Below are 19,027 nucleotides of genomic sequence, written 5' to 3' on the forward strand. Positions count from 1 at the left end.
TTCCAGCAGAGAACCATGGCCTGAGACTTGAAGGTGCTGAGGTAACCGTATGAAGCCATTTGTTAAAACTGATATTTCTGCATCACAGGTCATTATTAAACATTTCCCTACCTCTGTACTCTTTGCATAAATTCACCGACATTTGCTGAGCAAGGTTGTAGTTGGATTAACCCCTCATGTGCCTGCCTTCACCCTAACAAGGGGAGCTCTGACCAGGGGTAGTGCTGGGCTGGACCCAGCCCTGACCACAGCTATGCAGTTGTTTGTTCAGCCTACCTGCCCAGAGCTAAATACAGACAGTGATAGAGGAGGGATGGCAACAAGCTTTTACTGAAAGGAGTGACTGCTTTCCCTGGAAATGAATCAGATGTAAATTTATAGATACTATGAGCAAGTGCTGTGACAAGTACAATAAGACAAGCCCTGCATGTAGTTTTCAGATCGGTTTGATCCAAAAAGTAAAAAAAAAAAAAAAAAGTGTGATGTGATAAGTTTACAGTTGCTCAGAAGATTTGTATTTGGCATAAGTTTATGTGCAAAGCCAAGACAGCAAGTTACTTTCCATGCAAGTAAATATTTACTTTGAAAGAAAAAAACTCTTATTCTTTCATACAAATCCACACATTTCCACAATAAATACTTTGTGCGCTGACACACATAAATAAAGGCCTTCCAGAGTTATTGTACTTTAGGTGCTTTGAAATACTCTGCTGTGTTCAGATTCACAGTCAGCATATTCACCTGTATACCCATGTGAGAGGAGAACCTGCTCCCCTGAAGTGTGACTTTAATTTATGGCTCAGAAAAACAAGCCATGGGAAAAATCTTACTGTAGTGGGCACTGCAGGAAGGCTGGTAAGGCACGTTACACCAACTCGAAAACCACATGTAAAAGACAAAACAATAAAGGTGAAAAAAAAAACGTCTGCTCAATTTGACTAATTGTAATTTCTAGACAACAAAATGGCAATAAATACTGAATTCTAACTGAACCTAAAGCCCCGAAAGAAAGGACCTGTTTGTGAAGACTTAAATGCGTCACCTGCATTTTCCAACACATTTTGCATTCCCGTATGCATTCTGTTCTGCTAAACACCAAAACAATACAACGTTTACCCGCTTGGCAGCAATCCAACAAATGTGACATATTCTTGGTAGATTACAGCACAAACTGTCTGTCTTTTCCAACCCAGGACGAACTTTGGTTCCACTTAGAAAGTTCCATTCACTTTAACCAGAGAATCAAGTCATTCTCCTCAGCCGTCAGTTCTTGTTGGAGAGTAGTAGTGACAAGTCTGTGCCTGTGATGGACCACCCTACAAAGGGATGAAAATTGTCCATGGCAACTGAAAAGTGCAAAATTATCATTGCTAGGAAGTATCGATGGGATGTGAAAGGAAAACTATCACAACCAATCCATCCGTGGCACTGACATCAGTCCTCTTTTCTCTGCCCCTCATCGAGTCCTGAGATACTCTGGTGTGGAGTAGTTGAAGAGCAGGAAGTCCATTCGATACAGGTTGAACAGTTTCTTCTGGTAAAAAGGACTGATTTGCTTAAAGAAGCTTGCTGCCATGTTCCCATCAGTCCTGGTGCTCTTACCAGACGTTGGAAATTTAAGTGTCCCCTCTACTCCGGCCAACCTGAGCACAGCCTGAGCATCTGGCTCCAGAGTCTCGTACTTCCCCACTATATCATAGTGGATCAGACAGGGGTGGCAGAGGGAGTGCACCCGTTCCCAGTGCTCATTCAAAGGTTCCTCCCGTTGGGTCCGCGGATCCACGAGGTACTGGACAAACTCGTGGAAAGAAACGTTATTCCCTTTCTCCAGCGCTTCCGGCTGCGGGTTTAACCGGTGCCGACGGATGATCTTGGTTCCGTAGCGCTTGTGGAAAGCGGTGTTGTAGCGACGTGTGAACTTGTTCCGGTAGGCGGACACCAGACGCTCAAAGGGCTCCCGCACGAAGATGAACTTGAGGTAGCTGCGAAGGCGCTGGTTGATCTCAGGGACTGAGAACTCGGAAAGTGTGCGGAGGTTACCAGCTACGTGTGCCTCGTTGGCAGGGATGGCAAGAGGGTCAGTGTAGCGCCCATCACTAGTGAGGACCATAAGGACACGCTTCCAATTTGTGCAGGCTACCTGGAAGTCATAAAAGGGAGGAGGATTTTCTTTCAAGCAAAAATTTACACATTTATGCATAGAGATACTTACAGCTGCTGTTTTTATACACTGCAACAAACTTGCATCTCAGCAATCTGAACTACGAATTCAGCAACTGCATATGATTCTAGTAATTACTTGTGGCAGGATATTTTCGGTTTAGAACAAAGATTTTCAGTATCTGATACTATGTGCCGAAACAAAATCGAGACAACTACCCCCCACCATCCCCCATCCTTGTCAACAGGAAACATAATGTTGCCACAGTAACTTACACTGTGCACTGCAATTTGAGTTCTGTTTTTTTTTTTTCTTTAGTCCATATTTTCCGTACATTTTTGCAAATTGTCAAAAATGTACACAAGAGCCCCTCTGGTCTAGAATATCAGCTGCACTACTTAATGTAATTGTAACCAACCTTGGGTACATAGCAGTAAATAAGGCTGTGTTTATCATCCACAATGAGGTGTTTGAGGTCTCCCGACGAGAGCACCCGGCGCTTCCTTGTGTGGCTCAGACACGCCTGCTCCAACAGCTCCCTACGGCTTTGGAGGGACCTCTGAGCTGCCAACAGCTCCAGCTGCTTGTGATGAGGACGATGTAGTACGGATGAAAGAGGGACCAAACATGCAATTGAGGGAGGAAGAAGAACAAACAGAAACACCTCTTAAAAATTGCTGCAGTGTGAGTTGCCTGCCCAGAGCAAGACTCACATAACAAGAGCTTTAATACTTTTGACACAAGTGGTTTCATCTATATCTTAAAATAGTTTACAAAAACTGCATATGTCAAGTTTACTGTAATATTTAAAAAATGTTATTACTGACTCAAAGGCCGGAAACTGTTGGGATATACATAATTTGCACTTTCCTTACTCCTTAACCCTTGCACCTACTTGCAGGATGTTTGGTACCTCTACTGACTTGACTCGCTTACTACAGAGCAGCTTGTTACTGTATGGTTTTTTAATGGGAGGATCACATGTATTTTCTCACTGCATTGCATGCTAATCCAAAAAGACAGGCTGCAATGTGAACTCAGTGATGGCCTTGAATCAATTCTACAAATCTTAACCAATCAGCCATACTCTGTATGTGATGATAAGCATCATTAGGTGGTCAGTGTTCAGGTTACTGTGACCCTAAAAGTTAATATCCTACAGCTGAAACTTCCACTGAAATGGAAAACTGTCATAAAATTATAATTACAGAGATATTTGGGAATATTGCTAAACTTTTTTTCCCTTCCAATAGCAGTAACTGTTCCACAGGAAATGGAATATTTGAGTTTAAAATCTGCAAAGACCTCCTGGCTAAAACTTTTACACTTTGGTTTTTGTGCAGAGTAAATAAACATGATATATTATGTTAATTAGTGAGCTTGTAGAGGTGCTGGTAGGCAGAGTTTGTTACCTTTGGACTTAGTAAGGCTAACTGTTACCCCTGTTTCCAGTATGTATGGTAAGCTAAGCTGCTGGCTGTAGCTTCTCATTGAGAAGCTACATATTAGTAAAGAAATGAATAAGCATACTTTCCAAAATTTTAAAATATCTTTAGGGAAATATGGTCTTGAGATGGATAAACCCATACAGTGTGGCAGCTGCATAGGTAGCCAAACATCCAAAATTTAAATTATTCTGGTAGAGCACAAGTCAAGGACGGCTTAAGATCTGGAAACAAAGACCCACTAAGTGAAAATAAAAATGGAGTGCATGGTTATGTATTATTAGTAATGTGTTATTAGTAATTAATCACCCATTGCAAAGCTGGTGGAACCTCTAAGAAATTGAAAATACATGTTTTTTTTGTGTGTGTGCATTTGTGCTCTCACCTGGTCTCCATTGTAGAGGGTCTGCAGCGGACTTCTCCTGCTTTTCCCTGGTCTGCTGCCAGTCTTCACACCAGGTTCTATAGTTAAGACAAGGGAAGATTAAAATCCACATTATTTTTGATTAACTAGCTAGTAAACAAAGACCATTTACTAGAAGAAGTGTGTTTCTGTGTGATCTTTATGCATTCATGCTCCAGTTCATTTCTCACCTTTTGACAGGATTTATGATAAATTGGTAACACCACATGTTGTGAGTTATATGCCAACAAGAGAACATTTCTGGTGAAATTTCACCACGGGTGCTTTGTTGACTTGTCACCACTGATTTAAGTCGGACCACATTACTGTTATTTTTCATAAGCCTGTATGTAGGTCACAAATGAGAAACACTTTTAACAATGTATCATGTATTTGCACAGAGGTTTAAATATCACTGTATAGATGTCCAAATACAGTTTTAGGGAAGGTCAGTCAGAGCCAACTTTCCAACCCTCCTCTGGTCTGCCTTTGTCATGATGTGATCTTTCTTAAAATAAATCCTCCCATTTATAGATTCCATAGGAGCTAGGGTTGGGTGATGTCTACTGAATTGGCATATGACGATGTCCACATTGAAACATCACAATGGACAGTCATCGCGATAATGAGCTAAACATCGTGATGATTGTCGGTTATCGGCAACCCTCAGCCCAACCCTAATAGGAACAGTGTTTTCCTTCCAAATCTGTAACCCTTACGCTTCTCACTTTAAACCTCTCTTTGATCTAGCTGCAAACTTTTTTTTAATCAGTCCTTCTTAATCTGACTTTATGAAATTAATCTAGCTACAGCAAATTAAGTGTAGGACACAGTACAAAACACAAACACAAACTGATTAGTTTTGAACAAAGCTTGCCTGCATAAAGTGTATTTGTAATGGTGGACCTGCTGGAGACTCTGCTGGTTTAAAGAAGTTACAATATCTGGATAGTGACCTTATTATCGTCTCTCCTCCCTCCTCCAGCCTCTATAAACACATCTGTCTTCTCCTTGCATCCCCAACCACTCCCATCCCCCTTCTCTCCAGGCCAAATGGCAGTCAGTGTCGGTGTCTGCAGTCAATGGCATTTAGCAAGAACACTGATTTGTTTCGCACATGTGGCTAAACAATGCCTAGGGCTGTTTTACATCTTAAACAAAGCTGAAAAAGGAAGAGGTGCAGAGAGATGGGGAATGTGATTTAAGTAGGTATTTGCATGAGGGAAACTAATTGAAACAAAGTCTTTGGAATGGTGAGAAAACTCCATACCATCACAAAGAAAAAATATCAGTTGGCAATAAAAAGCAAGGTGAAGGGCTGTTCTATGGAAGTATGGAATCCATAAGAAGACGCAGGATATTTGTCTCCCACTGTCTCTCTTCTTTCTGCTGACCTGGCATCAATCAAATAAAATGGGTTTTTATTTTTTAAAATGGAAATTTCACTAAGTGGAAATGGCACATAAGTATAATAAATCTGTCCGCTTGGGACTTTAGTGTCAAGCTCTAAATCATAACAGCCTCCTGCCATTTTGAAGAAGAAAACAAAAAATGGAGAACTGTTACAGTGCTGGTGAGTCAGCAAATACAATTGAACATGTAGTGAAAGAGGATCTGAGATAGACAGTCAGTCTGAGACTGCCGTGATACAGCCTCTATCTGTCCCTCCTATGCGTGAGCTCACATGAATCACCAAAAATCCTCAACTTCCTCTGGGTGAATCTGTGCCACATCATCTGAACACACAGAGATAGGCATCTAAGTCCTGCGGGACCCTGCTGAAAAGCTTTACTTGATATGTATAAAATCCACATCTTAGGCTATGTATGGATACAGGGCACACACATAGTTACATCTCATTTCTAGATGCTATTTTATGAATATGATTAAGTATACATATATGATAAAATGTTTTTCACAGCAGTGAGAGAATCAAAGTGACAATGTGATGCTGTTAGGATGAAATATTGAAGAGGTCATAGAAACAGCACACTGACATCCCAGAGGCCTGAAACATAAAGGCTCATTGTACACAAAAATCAGATGGTCTAAGTCCCAGGTAACACTGAATATAATGAATGAGGGGTCTAAGCTGTCAGTCAACAGCCCTCTCGTTCACATCTTATGCAGCAAAGCCTTCAGCAAACTCAGGGCGCTTCCTTGGGAAGCTGAAAAGTAGGTCAAGAGACACTTGTGGAGGCTCTACTCATACTAATGGTTTACTGTCTGTTTGGAAGCTTAAACACAAGATGATGGAGAGGGAACATTAAAGTATTTCATTCATACTGATATCATGAGAGGAAGACAGGAACACGGGAGAATAAATGTCACATACAGAGCTAATTGATCAACTAAAATCATCAATCATCAAGGAAGCACTCCCTTTAAAGTCCTAAAACCTGGAAGTGCTGTAACTTGTTTAAAAGCTCTGAAAAGATTGAGTGGTTTAAGACAATACATATTTAATAAATTGAACATTCTATTTGTATCTGCCCTTGAAAGGTAATGTATAGGTAACATGCTAACAATTAGCTAATTTCTTAAAACTAAACTACACTGGTTTTGTCACAAAAAACCCATATCATGACACCACCACAAAGTCTTCAAGCTTTTGTACTCTGGCTCTTTAACTCATTAACTCATATTCCTCTGTAGCATTTCAAACTGAGGGATTTTGAATTAGTAAGTAATGCAAGTAGTGCTACTTGGTTTTCTTCAAGTTTATGATTTATAACTGGTAAAAGGGGTGACAATTTTTGAACACTGTTTTACTTTAACAAGGCTGTGTTAAACACATTGTTCAATGATCCAAAGACATATATGATAACAATTAAAATTCCAGTGGGTTAGGGTTAAAAAAAAAAAAAAAACTTTAAACAGCAAGAGCAAGTCAGATGTAGACTGACATCCTTATTTGAAGTGGGTCCACACTTTCACCCAATCTGTATATTTTTCTAAAGAAAAGAAAAGTAATGTACAGTCCTGGTTCAAATTATTGGCACGCCCGAAGTTTAAGTACAGAATTTAGAATATCTTTAGAAATAAATGTAAATTAGCCAACTCTGTATAATCAATGTATTGAAAGAATACGATTCTTCCCCCACTATTGAAAGAAAGGCAAAAAAAGACAAGACAAGACTAATGTTTGCAAAAACTCTCATAGATGCCATGCTTTGCTGCTTCTGGTACTGGTGGCATTGAATGTATCAAAGGAATGATGAAATCAGAAGATTAGCAAGGCATTTTAGAGCGAAATGTGTTACCCAGTGTCAGAGAACTAGATTTTAGGCGAAGGTTTTCGGTCTTTCAGCAGGACAACAAGCCAAAGCAGACGTCCAGCAGCACAAAAGAATGGTTGAAAAGTAAAAGATGGACTGTTTTAAACTGGACAGCAACGAGTCCTGACATAAATCCCATTGAAAACCTTTGGGGAGCACTGAAATCTGCCATTGCAAGAAGGACTCCTGCAAACTTAAAAGAGCTTGAACACATAGCAACGGAAGAATGGCAGAAACTATCAGCAGACAGCTGCAGCAGCAGGAGAAAGCTTTTAGATGGCTACAAGAAACATTTAGAGGCTGTCACTGTTGCCAAAGGTTCTGCAACCAAATATTAGTGAAGGGTGCCAATAACTGTGTCGGGGGTAAATTTTGTGTTTGTATAATTTCACTATTATGCAAGTTTTTTTTTGTTTTGTTTTCTTCTGTTCATTAACCTTGGACATTTAAAAAAAAAAATATTTAAAATATACAAAACTGGTTCATTTGCGTTAATTTCTGAAGCTATTCTAAGCCTTTGAGGAATCCCCATCACCCTATGATCCAATTCTGGATATAGCCTACATGGGTGCTTGAGTGAGTTAACTGCTTGGAAATCCCAAAAAGGAAAAATAAAGCTTACAAGGTTTCAATACACAATTGTTTTTTTTTGCCACATTAGTGGTGTGACTCAAGGGATGGCAATGATGGTCTATCAGGCTGGCAATCTCCCATGTTGGCACAGACTAAAATATCTCAACTTTTGGACAGATTGCCATTAAATTTTGTACAGGCAGTCATGGTTCCCAGAGCCTCCTGACTTTTATGATCCCCTGACTTTTCTTCTACTGCCACCAGAAGGTCCAAGTTTACAATTGTGAAATATCACATATATTAGGGGGACTGGCACAAAATGTTGTTTTTGTGGTTTCCAAATGATTTATTCTGATAACTTTGGTGATCCACAGACTTTCCATCTACTATCATCATCATCTCAAAATTTGACTTTGCCCTATGCTTTGAATTATGACCAAATACCTGCAAAACTAAAGGCACTCCCTTCCCCCTCTGCTGTACAGTGTGTGTTTAGCGCTAATTACCAACTGTTAGCATGCTGGCACATTATACTAAGATGGTAAACATGGTAAACATTGAAAAGCACCACAGTGCCTAGACTCTTAGTCTGACTGTGATACTAGCTGTGTGTTATCTGGACACATCTCTAAATGTGTGAGTATATATTAGCGTGATAGAATTTCCGTATGACATGGTACTTGATTTGTAGGTCTGTAACTCTATAAATTTTATTTTGAAATCTCATAACTCATTCTACTGATCCTTTATCTTCAGATTAAAGACTCTATACATAAAGGTCTCTATATCTACTGACCCTACAAGACATCAGCCAGCCTAGAGATTCTCTCCCATTAGCAGTGCTATCTTTTGTTGTGGATAAAAAGTTTAACATAATTTTCTTATCCCCCATAATGCATCAAAGCTTTTACCTGCACTAACATTGATAGTGTTTTCTGTTAAAATGAGAAGCACATTTCAGTAACTACTCCTTCCCTATCATTACAAACCACATCTTATTTGTGTTTTGTGCTTTATCACATCACCAAAAAAACCACCACTTCCTCTCAGACTCAGGAAGTGACATTACACTGACAGTTGAAGAAGAACAGAAGAGGCCCAGTCTTACTACACACACAAACAGGCCAATTTTGAACTTGAGTCTGTCTGGTTTAACAGTCTGCCAGGTGTGTGAAGCTTTGGTGATGTTATATTCCCAGACAAACAAACCATTATCAATAGACAGAACTATTTTATGTCTATTCATTTGACAGAAAAACAGTGACAATGTGTGTTAACAGGTTTACTAAAAAGCTTTGACTGTGTGTGGCCATAAAGTTTTTAGCTGATGTTTTTTTTTTTCCAAGACAAATTTCTGCTCTCCTCTTCTGGCAGATAATCTCTTTTTTTTTTTTTTTTTTTTTTTTTTAAATAACCTCTTCCCCCTGTGACTATGATAAAGAGCAGAAAGGATCCTTTGGCATCAATAATGTAAACATTTACTAAAATAGGGAAAACTGCACCTAAGTGCACTTGAAATGATGGCCTATCTTTATTAGGGCTTAAACAAAACCACAATGAAATTTGCTTTGATCTGGGTATTTAAAAGTCTGTTTCACAATACAACTGAAAGTGACTTACGGAGAAATTCAGATCTTACAAATGAACAACAAACAACGGAAGGCAGGATGAGTTATGGGGTTACCAGAAATAACATGCTTTTGGGTTTGTTTTGAGCGTAGCTCAGTTTAAAAGTGTCACACCATCCACCTACTAAGAGCTGCAGATGGTGGTAATTAGGCCTACAAGATTTGGTGACTTTACGATCAGTGATATCCCTTATAATGGGGCAGGCACTTCCTTTTAATCTTACCCATACCATACTTATGCTCCCTTGCAAATTCTTTAAAATGGGTCAAAAATGCAACAGAAACATCCCTATAACAGATTTCTGGAGTAATTACTACATCAGCCAGCTAATATCTCACTTCAAAAACATGATGTCAGACTTCAGGCTGACCTGAAATATATTTGCAACCTCCCTCTAATTCTCCAGGAAAAAAAAGAAAAAAATGGTGGAAAAAGGGTTTAGTTTGACAGACTATGAGTTCACTTAGGGTAGAGTGGCTCCCCTAAATGGGTGAGTCCCTAATAACTTTGGGTTATTATTCACAATTGTATAAATGCAGCTTGAATGTTAGGGCCAGGACGAAAGAAACCAAAGGGGATTAAGTGACCCCGATAGATAAGGCTTTTAAACTTAAACCTACAGCGCGGAACTTTTGTCTCCCCCTTTTGACACTCCCCTTCTGGCAGTGAGAGTAATTACACAAACACTGTTGAATACAGAGAAATTTCCACAGTTCCAAGACAATAATCCATTCTTTAGGTAGAGTAAATGTAATAGCTACATAACCTATTTCAAATATTTTACAAATGCCAAACTGTCCAAGAGCAGTAAGGCGACATCTGTGTCTGCCCTCAGTCCCTTCTCTTCTTTCAGCGCTCTCCAACAAGGAAAAGCCACACAAATGGAAATCCATGTTGTCCTCACTGTCAATCAACTGTAATCCTTTCTCTGAGCGTGAAGTTTCTTTTTTATCTGGAGCATCAGAAACTTTGCTTGGATGCTTCCTAGATTTTCCACCATTGGCTCCGCCATGCTCCTAGTTGCTGTAGACCACTCTAACTCCATCGCTATGGCTGCTCCCCTCTTCAGCTTTGGCAAACTTGTTGGTTGACATAAAATGCTGCGCCACAAACACCCGATTTAAAACTGTGGTATACTCTGAAATACACTGTGTAAAAGTCCCGCACTCCAGGGTTATTATTAGAGCCAGGCCATATGGCAAAATAGTTTCATTTCAACGAAAAATATACTGTATTCACAGTAATTAAGTCACTATTTCTGTTGAGCTTTAAAATTCCCAAGTAGTAGACTTGAATACTGATCTACGATTATGTGAGATACAAACAGATAACGTATTTAAAGAACTAAATCATACAAACATAAATTAAAATCTAGTCTAGTCTATTCTATATATTCTGCAGTGTAGAATGTTTACAGCTCTGCTCAGTTCATATTAGCTTGGGTCAGTTATGTTCATCAGTTAAAATCCCTCATTCTTGATGGTACCTGTTATATTTTGTATGTATTTTGCCATTAAAAAAGCCACAGGATGTGTGATGTGTCTATTAAAACTGTGTGTATTAAAACACATAGCAATGTTATAGTTTGTTCATGGGTGTTCCTCTGAGTGCCTTGCTACTCATTCCAGGGGACTGGTCTAATTGCTAATGACAGTGTAAGCGCTTGTACGTCACATGCTTTATTGTATGGTGATACTTGATGTGATAACCTTAGGTTTTGGTATTTCCCATCTTTCTTGACACAGGTCTTCAACAGAGTTATTTACTGTACATCACCAATCTGTTTTGCATTGCCTAAGAGTATTGCCACACCATCGAGGTATTGATACCACAGCTCTTTAGGACCGCCATACCATATAACTGGTTAGACATAGCTTAGTTTCTGCAATGTGATTATTTCTCAGTGTGCTGTCAAGCAATTTACCTTATCAACAGCATAAGTCAATAAGATGTTTATATTACAAAGCCCTACTTAATAGTAACATTTAATACAAGCACTTCACAGGTTTGGGCTCAGTTTTGCAAAAGTGTCACTGCATTCTGACCACTGCACTCCTGTCTCTCACTAAAGTAACAGTGCCACTTGTTGTTTGTTGATCCCAAACTACCAAATTCCTTTACACCTGAAACAACATAGGAGCTACAAAGCACAGAAGATGCCATAAATGGATCACAGCTCACATGCAACAAAATACGTGACAATCACAACCGGTTGCTACTGGTTTAATAGAACAAGTAAAATCAGAGGTACAGTCTGATCAGACAATGAAGCACTGAAACCACAACATCACCTTCACCCATCTACAAAACAAGCTTCCAGCTCTTGTCTTTGCATATAAATCCACTAATGCTTTAGTGCTTCCTCTTTATAAAAAACGTCTGTAATGTTGTTGGTTTGAAAAAGGGGGAAGCCAGAAGGCTTAATGATTTACAAAATAAAGCATGTTGGGGATATTAACAAATAGAGTTTTAGACATGCACCTCACAGATTGAGGCAGAAGAAATAGCCAGCAGGTGTAGCATGTGGTGCACAGCATGCTCTAAATAGCTGCCGACATTGTGGGGACCTTAAAGGCATCACAACATTCTTTGTTTGTTTCACAAAAGCTGCATTATGTCAATGTCAGATGATAAATGGCAGCCTGCCCATAAAATAGCACTGAGGTATTCAATTATAGGATTACACTGTGTATGTGTACAAATATACACAACAATATATGCATGTATGGGGGTGAGTAAGTGTGTTTGGGGGGAAATACATGTGTTCAACAACAAAGATTACAGTGTGTGTTTGGGTGCCTACAGCAGGTTTAGGTAAAACTAGAATTTCCGCCTGGCTGTTGCATTCCTCCGGCAACCAGTCAAGGTGCAGGAAATATGGTCGCAATCTCCCCTTCTGTTCCTGGGTTCTGGCGTTGAATAATGGCCAGAAAAGTGTTTTTGCAGAACATTATGAGGTCACAGTAACCTTGACCTTTGACCACCAAAATGTAATCAGTTCATCCTTGTGTGCTAGTGAATTCCCTCCAGGCATTCCTGAGATATCGTGTTTGCGAAAATGGGACGAACCAGCAGAGTGGAGAGCATCAGCAATGTCTGGCAAAACAACCTTCAAAGACCTGCCAGTCATCTGTGTCAGTTTATTGGATTGTAATGCTTTCACCCTGACCAGTCAGGCTAGGCTTGGAGCAGGAGAGAGCCATGGCGGAGTTTATGTTATTTTATCTTTAAATCAGAAAATAGCAAGACTGTCCATTTCATTAAAATATTTTCATGTAATGAATATACAAATGTCAATTAGATGGTAATCTGTATGAGAAATAAAGAAAAAGAAAAAATATAGTTATAATAATCATCCACTTACAGTGATAAATTTAACCCGGACAGATGTGATCACTATAAGTGGTTTCCACTGTAAAAGGATGATAAAATTCATAACTCATAAATAATCTAAAATTAAGTTTATAAATGAGCCGCTGAGTGTCATTTTACAGAACGCCATGTGGACTGCAAAATAATACCACAATCAGTGAGATCGACAAAAACCTTATACATTTTTTTACTACAAGGTTACATCTCTCACCTTATACTTCATGTCCACCTCATCATTTCACCTGCAGATATCATTTAAAAACCATGTGTATGCCTAGTCTGAAGTATGCATGAGATGTTCACATTCTCACTGCACATTTTTCTTTTATAAATGCCATCTATATTTCTGGGCCCTTGTGTGCTGCGGAATTTTGTCCATAAATATCCTATTCAACTTCTTCATGTCTGAATTTTGCATTCGCAAACAAAATGTAGTAAAAAAGTTTTAAAAAGTATATTATTGTCAATTTTACCAGGACCAACTTTTGTGCCTGGACAAGCGAAAGGCAAATTTACTTGTCCTGTTTTGTACAGCCATGAATATAAAGCCATTACATATCATAAATTCTTATTTTAACAATGGCAAATATATCTACATGCTCAGTATAAGGGTTGATTAACTCAGCCAAAAGAATGACATGTTTAATTTCTTAAACTGTACAATCTCTCATGTTTTTATCAAAATTTGAAATTTGATAGAAGGAGTAAGCTTGAAAGTTCCAATCCTAGGTGTTGGTGCTGAGAATGATGATAGAAAATGGTTTCTTGTGTCAAACAGCAAGGCTTTAGAATTGTCAAATTAGCACTGTTAGGACATGAGTGTGGGTTTAAACTTATCTTGTAAATGCTGACAAGTTTACTCCATCTTTGATAAGGGCACACACTTTGCAGCACTTGTCCACAGAGTGAAGTTACTCGGTATAGTAACATTTACGTACACTCAGGCGACGCACACAGTGACACTGCACCACAGCACTGCTGAGTCAACGCAACCACATAAAAGAGAGTGAGAGGAAAAAGAAAATGGGTGTGCATCTCTATTTTTGTTCAAATTATGATGTATCTAATACGAGAGACTGACTGGAAATAGCACAGGTCAGGAAAATCTCCTCGGTATGTCAACGACATCTTCACACTGGCTTGACAGAGGATTTTTTGTGGGCAAAATTTTGCATTTTATCTTTGGTAAATAAAACAAATCGGCTCAAGATTATATTCCTAGTTTAACCTCCTGTTTACAGAAGAGCCGATGTTTCAGTCCAATGTTTCTATACTGATTTCATGGCTGTACATGAGGATGGCAAGGATTTGTGCAAGTGCTATTTTTATCAGGAGTACACTTTAATATTTTCTCACCAGCACCTATTTTTAATTTTGGTAACCTATTAACTGATTTGAGAAGAGGGATAGTGATTACAGGATTAACATCCTCTTGCCCCTCAGCTACAACTACATTTATGACCTTAAAACCATGCATGGACAGATCCTGCTGAGGTGCTGAGCAAGTCTTTACGTGATATGTTGTCCTAATTGACTTTAATATAGCCTGAATCCTTCAAACAAAACTCTGCCATTGCTGGTTTATGAAGTCGTTTCGGTACATACCAGTAACCTGTGATATTAATTATCTATTAAAATTTGATAAACCAATATCAAACATCAGCTTATGAAAGAAGTACTCCTTTCAGTCTTTGGACCTTAACATAGCAGACCACATTGTTTAAATAAATAACACAATGATAACATTGCATAATGTTACATGTGGTATGCAAGTCGTCCAGTAGTTCTGATACACACCATTTGGACTTACAGTACACAGCTTCACCATACACTGTAAATTGCTTTGGTGATGATTGGTAAAGTGTTTTTGCTGATGTTAACAGTCATGTAATTCATGAAGTTCGCTAACACCATGCACCTGTAACTGTGATACAGTATTTTTATGGGTCTTGGTTTAGCCATAAGCTAATAAATCCTACATCATTTATTCTGTTATCCATGTGTGCAGTATCTTGAATACCACTAATCTCATTTTAACAAAACCTGAAGAAGTCATTTGTGGGCTCCGTCCACAACTAAAGCTCAAAATAAGGTAACATATCTGAAATAATTTAAGAAATGAAATAAAATGAAACTGAAAACAAGTTTACAGTTAACAGATAATAAATCTGACTTGACTCAACTAATGAGTTTATACAGTAATAGCACGATGAGAGCGGCTTGTATTTTTTCCTGAGTGCCAAACCCAGGGTGTTGGCACAGGAAGTCAGACAATGGAAGCAAAACAGTAATTTGCACTGTACTGTGTGTCCAGTACTAAACAGTAGGCTTAATTGGGAGATGTGGTTTTGTAAGCCAAGTGGATTGGAAACATGAGGGCATTTTAAAATGAGATCGACAATGCCTGTGCTCAATTTACAACTACAGAACTATGTCTATGCAGCAGTAGCAGGTATTGTTCTCCTTTTGCGGAGGGAAGCCTTGGCTCAGTGTTACATGAGAGTTTTATGAAAGCAATGTAATGAGATGGCAAAAAACAGATTAGAGGAGGAAGGGGAAGAGAGGAACAATGGGAAAGCAGTCCTGCGATATAGTTTATTTGTGGAAAACAATTAGCTTTTATCGTACACGACTATAGGGCTCCACAGTTGATGATTAACTTTATTAATTCAATTCTACTCAATTCAATTTTAATTATTATTCGCCAAATCGAGTAATGTCAGACGTCCAGTTCGCTTGCCTATTATCCCAGAGGGAAACTGATTTGCAGTGTGGGCACAAACAAACGCAATAAAAAAAAACATTAAAAAGTAACAAATAAATCGGCGAGAATTCTAAGACATAGTCTACACTTGGTAGAAAAATCTGTCTGTATGCTGACTGATACAGTTGTTGGGGTGTATAAAATAAATAAAAGTGGAGACAGAACAGAGCCCTGAGGAGAGCCCAAACTGGTACTAGCAGATCTGACAGCTGTTCACTTATGTAAGAGTGTGTATAATTATTTAGTAATTCATAAGACTGGGACAGTTACCGCAGTACCACACTAATCGTCAACTGCATGTTAAAGTCATTACCAACAGCACTGGTTTTTTTCTCATTACTCTCAACCAAGTGCCCACCTCTCCATTAACAATCAGGGAACATTACTGGAAGAAAACTCACATTTCTCATTCTCTATATTCTGGTGGGTGGATGAACATCAGACCTCCAACACCTCAAGAAAGAAAAGCACGCTTATCATGCTGAATCCCATTGGCTGATCACAGCTGTGCACAGTTATCCCAAATGTATGAAAATAGACACACTATGAAAATACATTTTGAAAACTACCAGTTTCAAACCTAAAGGAAATGTATTCTTGGCTCTCTTACTCACTTGGCTAATCATCCAGTTTGGGGTATGACATCATGTCATGGTCAAGATATTTCCAATGGGCCTACATAAAGTGAGACAGTGGAAATCCTCTGACTTGTCATTCAATCAGTGGTGAATGTATCGGGTGTTGGTGTCATGTCTCAAATTTAAAAGGAGTCTATCAAAAGTTACCTTCACGATTTTTTATTTAACTGATCTGGATCTCACATATGAAAAAAATGTATATCTCACAAATAATTATCAAAAATGTTGATCGTAATGTATTTAAAAGTGCAATAATCAAGGAATAAAACACATTTTAGTCAATTAGGCATAAGTCTTTCATTATTTAAAGTAATAAAAACAAGTGTATAGTATAACATATGGGTACTTTCTGCATCTGTGTTTTCTACTTAAATACCACTGGTTGGTTTCTGCTATAATGTTTCAATTCACTGTAGTCAGATTGGGACAAGAGTAGAAATGAGAAATAAAAATGAATCTAAAAGAACGGGAAAATACAGAACTAAAAAAGAAAATTTGGTGTTGGTTTGTAAACCCAGTATGACTACATACACAGTATTTAAGGAAGACGTGTGCTTTGTTGACATCCTGTGAATTAGTCCTCTCTAATGTTGCTTGCATTGCTACTAGTGGGGCTCTAAAGCAGACAAGCCTAAACAGGTCAGGCAGTAAGGTTATACACTATACAGCTAGTTGGTGGGGGCGTCAATAGGAGTGCTAAAGTGTGTTACTTGTAGGTGTGGCAATACATGGTTTGTCTGTCACTGACAGCTCTGTATATATTTACTGTTTGGTGATTTTTCACTGGTTTTGTACTGTTCCATCGTGGGGTGTGAGCTGGAGACAATTCAGGACAAATTATGGGTGCTTTTTTATTTTTTCACTCATTCTTAATCGTTATCTTTCATATATGACAAATATGATTCAATATATGCTGTGATGTGTGTTTCACCACTTGTGAAAAACATCATCCTGAGCGTGCTGTGCAGAGTTCATCTGAATACTTAAACACTTCAAAAAAAACCTATATTGACCAATCAAACTCCATTTGGCATAAAATATCAAGAAAAACTGGACACTGGTGTGCTAGTTTGCGTTGGCATGTATGGTCAGCGCAAATCAATCACCTCTAACTCTCCTCTCTTTCTCTGTGACTGAGCTCTGACTTTTCTCCCTGGAAGTCTGCAGTCCCCTGGGGGCCAATCTGTCTTTCAATGGCGAGAATGGGCTCAGCCCAGGACACAAAGGGAAAGGTAGGAAGAGGAGAGGAGGGTTATAGCAGAGGAATGCAGGAGGTCTAGGGGAGGGGGTTTTCAAAACATTCCACTGTTCACAGTGAGCTTATTCATACTTTATATCATTCACATTTCATTATGTCTGTGCACATGCCCTCTGTTTCATACACTGCACTCTATCACACACAAACACACACAGACACAGGTGTCACTGTCAAAATTATTGTTTACCAAGGATGCACAACCCTTGCAAGAACAGACAGCCCAAATTAAAAGCCTGAATCCAGCATTAAATGTGGATGCAAGGCCACCACAGTATATTATCTACTAGTTATTACTTCCATATTGTACGCTAGCCGTGTAACATTCATATAATGCAATGTCCCCATAGCAAATTACTCTTTGATAACTATAAATCCAAAGTGCCGTTTTCAACGCAGTTATCAGCACTCGTGATAAATGTGACTAGTATTTACAACATCAAATAAGATATTGTGGGTCCACACACGTGTGGGTAAGGTTAGAATGCGGGTTTGTGTGTGCCCCTATAGTTTTACTTTCTTTGCGTCACTGCACCATACGTCTAAAGCAGAACTGCTGCGATATGTACGTATGAAACCGTCGTTTTAATAATATTACAATGCCGTTAATGTAGTTTTGTGAAAAGACTGTATGGGTATGTGAGTATGTGGGGTCTCACCTGGCTTGGTGATGGTCTGAAAGTAAAGCACGAGAACGAAGAGCGAGCCGAGGCACGTCGCCAGGAGCAGGCGTCCTCCTCTGGGCATCCTCATCCTGAAGCCCGGCTCTGGTGGCAGAGCACACGACCCTTCGTCGCTGTCTCGACACGGTTCATACGCGACCACGCCGGCGGAGGATGCCGGACTCTCCGGAGAATGATGAGCCTATTTATGAGTCGCAGGAAACGAAAACACAGCCCATCCAGGAATAACGGTAACGGTAAACCTGGTAACTTAAAGATACAGTCAACGTTAGCCGTTAATTCTAACGTAGTGGTGCATAAAACCAGAACCACCCGATGTGGTCTTTGTTTTTAAGATAACGTTAACTTAATAATGATTAAAAAAAAAATAAGCAAGGTCACCTTAGATAAAACATTAAATAATTTAACATTGACATGACATTTCCTAAAGCAAAAGTAAAAAGTTATGAATAAAGAGTTTTCTTTCGCCTTACTTCCAGTTGTAACCCACACTAATGGTGTCTACAGTTTGTCGAGGCTACACAAACTTCTTCTCCGCCAAACATGGACGGGGTACCATGCCATGACGTCACTCCCACTCCTCTCTCGCGCCCTCTGCCAGTTTCATAGGCTGCCGTGCTGCCTTCAGGTAATGCCGGACGCGTTGATGGTAGACTGAGAAAGTCGGATTTTCCACCTTTATTATACTCAGCTGTCAAGTGCTTTTGTTTAGTTTTTTGGCCTAACGAGCGAACGTTACCGTGCGCCGATTGCATTTCCGTTGCAGTCTGCGGCTAAGCAGTGCTATCGATCAGAGAGGGACTGGCTAACAAGGAGCACAGAAGGC

General features: G+C 39.2%; 1 protein-coding gene across 2 annotated transcripts; it reads right to left on the reverse strand.

The window, feature by feature from the left end:
• Positions 1-493: 493 nt before the first annotated feature.
• LOC120804392 (carbohydrate sulfotransferase 11-like) lies at positions 494-18,733 on the reverse strand. Of its 2 annotated transcripts, XM_040153838.1 has the most exons (5): positions 18,675-18,733; positions 18,178-18,382; positions 3,992-4,068; positions 2,580-2,744; positions 494-2,140 (listed from the first exon to the last, which is right to left on the reverse strand). In XM_040153838.1, exons 2-5 carry the CDS (start codon positions 18,269-18,271, stop codon positions 1,457-1,459), a joined length of 1,020 nt encoding a protein of 339 aa, XP_040009772.1. In that variant the 5' UTR covers positions 18,272-18,382; positions 18,675-18,733; the 3' UTR covers positions 494-1,456. The 2 variants fall into 2 exon arrangements, with proteins under 2 accessions (XP_040009772.1, XP_040009773.1); XM_040153839.1 differs by having other exon boundaries at positions 2,580-2,741; positions 18,178-18,725.
• Between the last annotated feature and the right edge of the window lie 294 nt (positions 18,734-19,027).

The sequence above is a fragment of the Xiphias gladius genome, chromosome 18 (assembly GCF_016859285.1).
Source record: "Xiphias gladius isolate SHS-SW01 ecotype Sanya breed wild chromosome 18, ASM1685928v1, whole genome shotgun sequence".
In the NCBI taxonomy this organism is placed as follows: Eukaryota; Metazoa; Chordata; class Actinopteri; order Istiophoriformes; family Xiphiidae; genus Xiphias; species Xiphias gladius.

What these genes read in the sequence shown, in the direction of transcription:
- LOC120804392 (XM_040153838.1), bottom strand. Translation starts at nt 18,271, where the DNA reads ATGAGGATGCCCAGAGGAGGACGCCTGCTCCTGGCGACGTGCCTCGGC. An exon ending in TCAGACCATCACCAAGCCAG is followed by an intron (nt 4,069 to 18,177) that starts GTGAGACCCCAC and finishes TCTTAACTATAG; the next exon opens with AACCTGGTGTGAAGACTGGC. An exon ending in TTTACTGCTATGTACCCAAG is followed by an intron (nt 2,141 to 2,579) that starts GTTGGTTACAAT and finishes TATGACTTCCAG; the next exon opens with GTAGCCTGCACAAATTGGAA.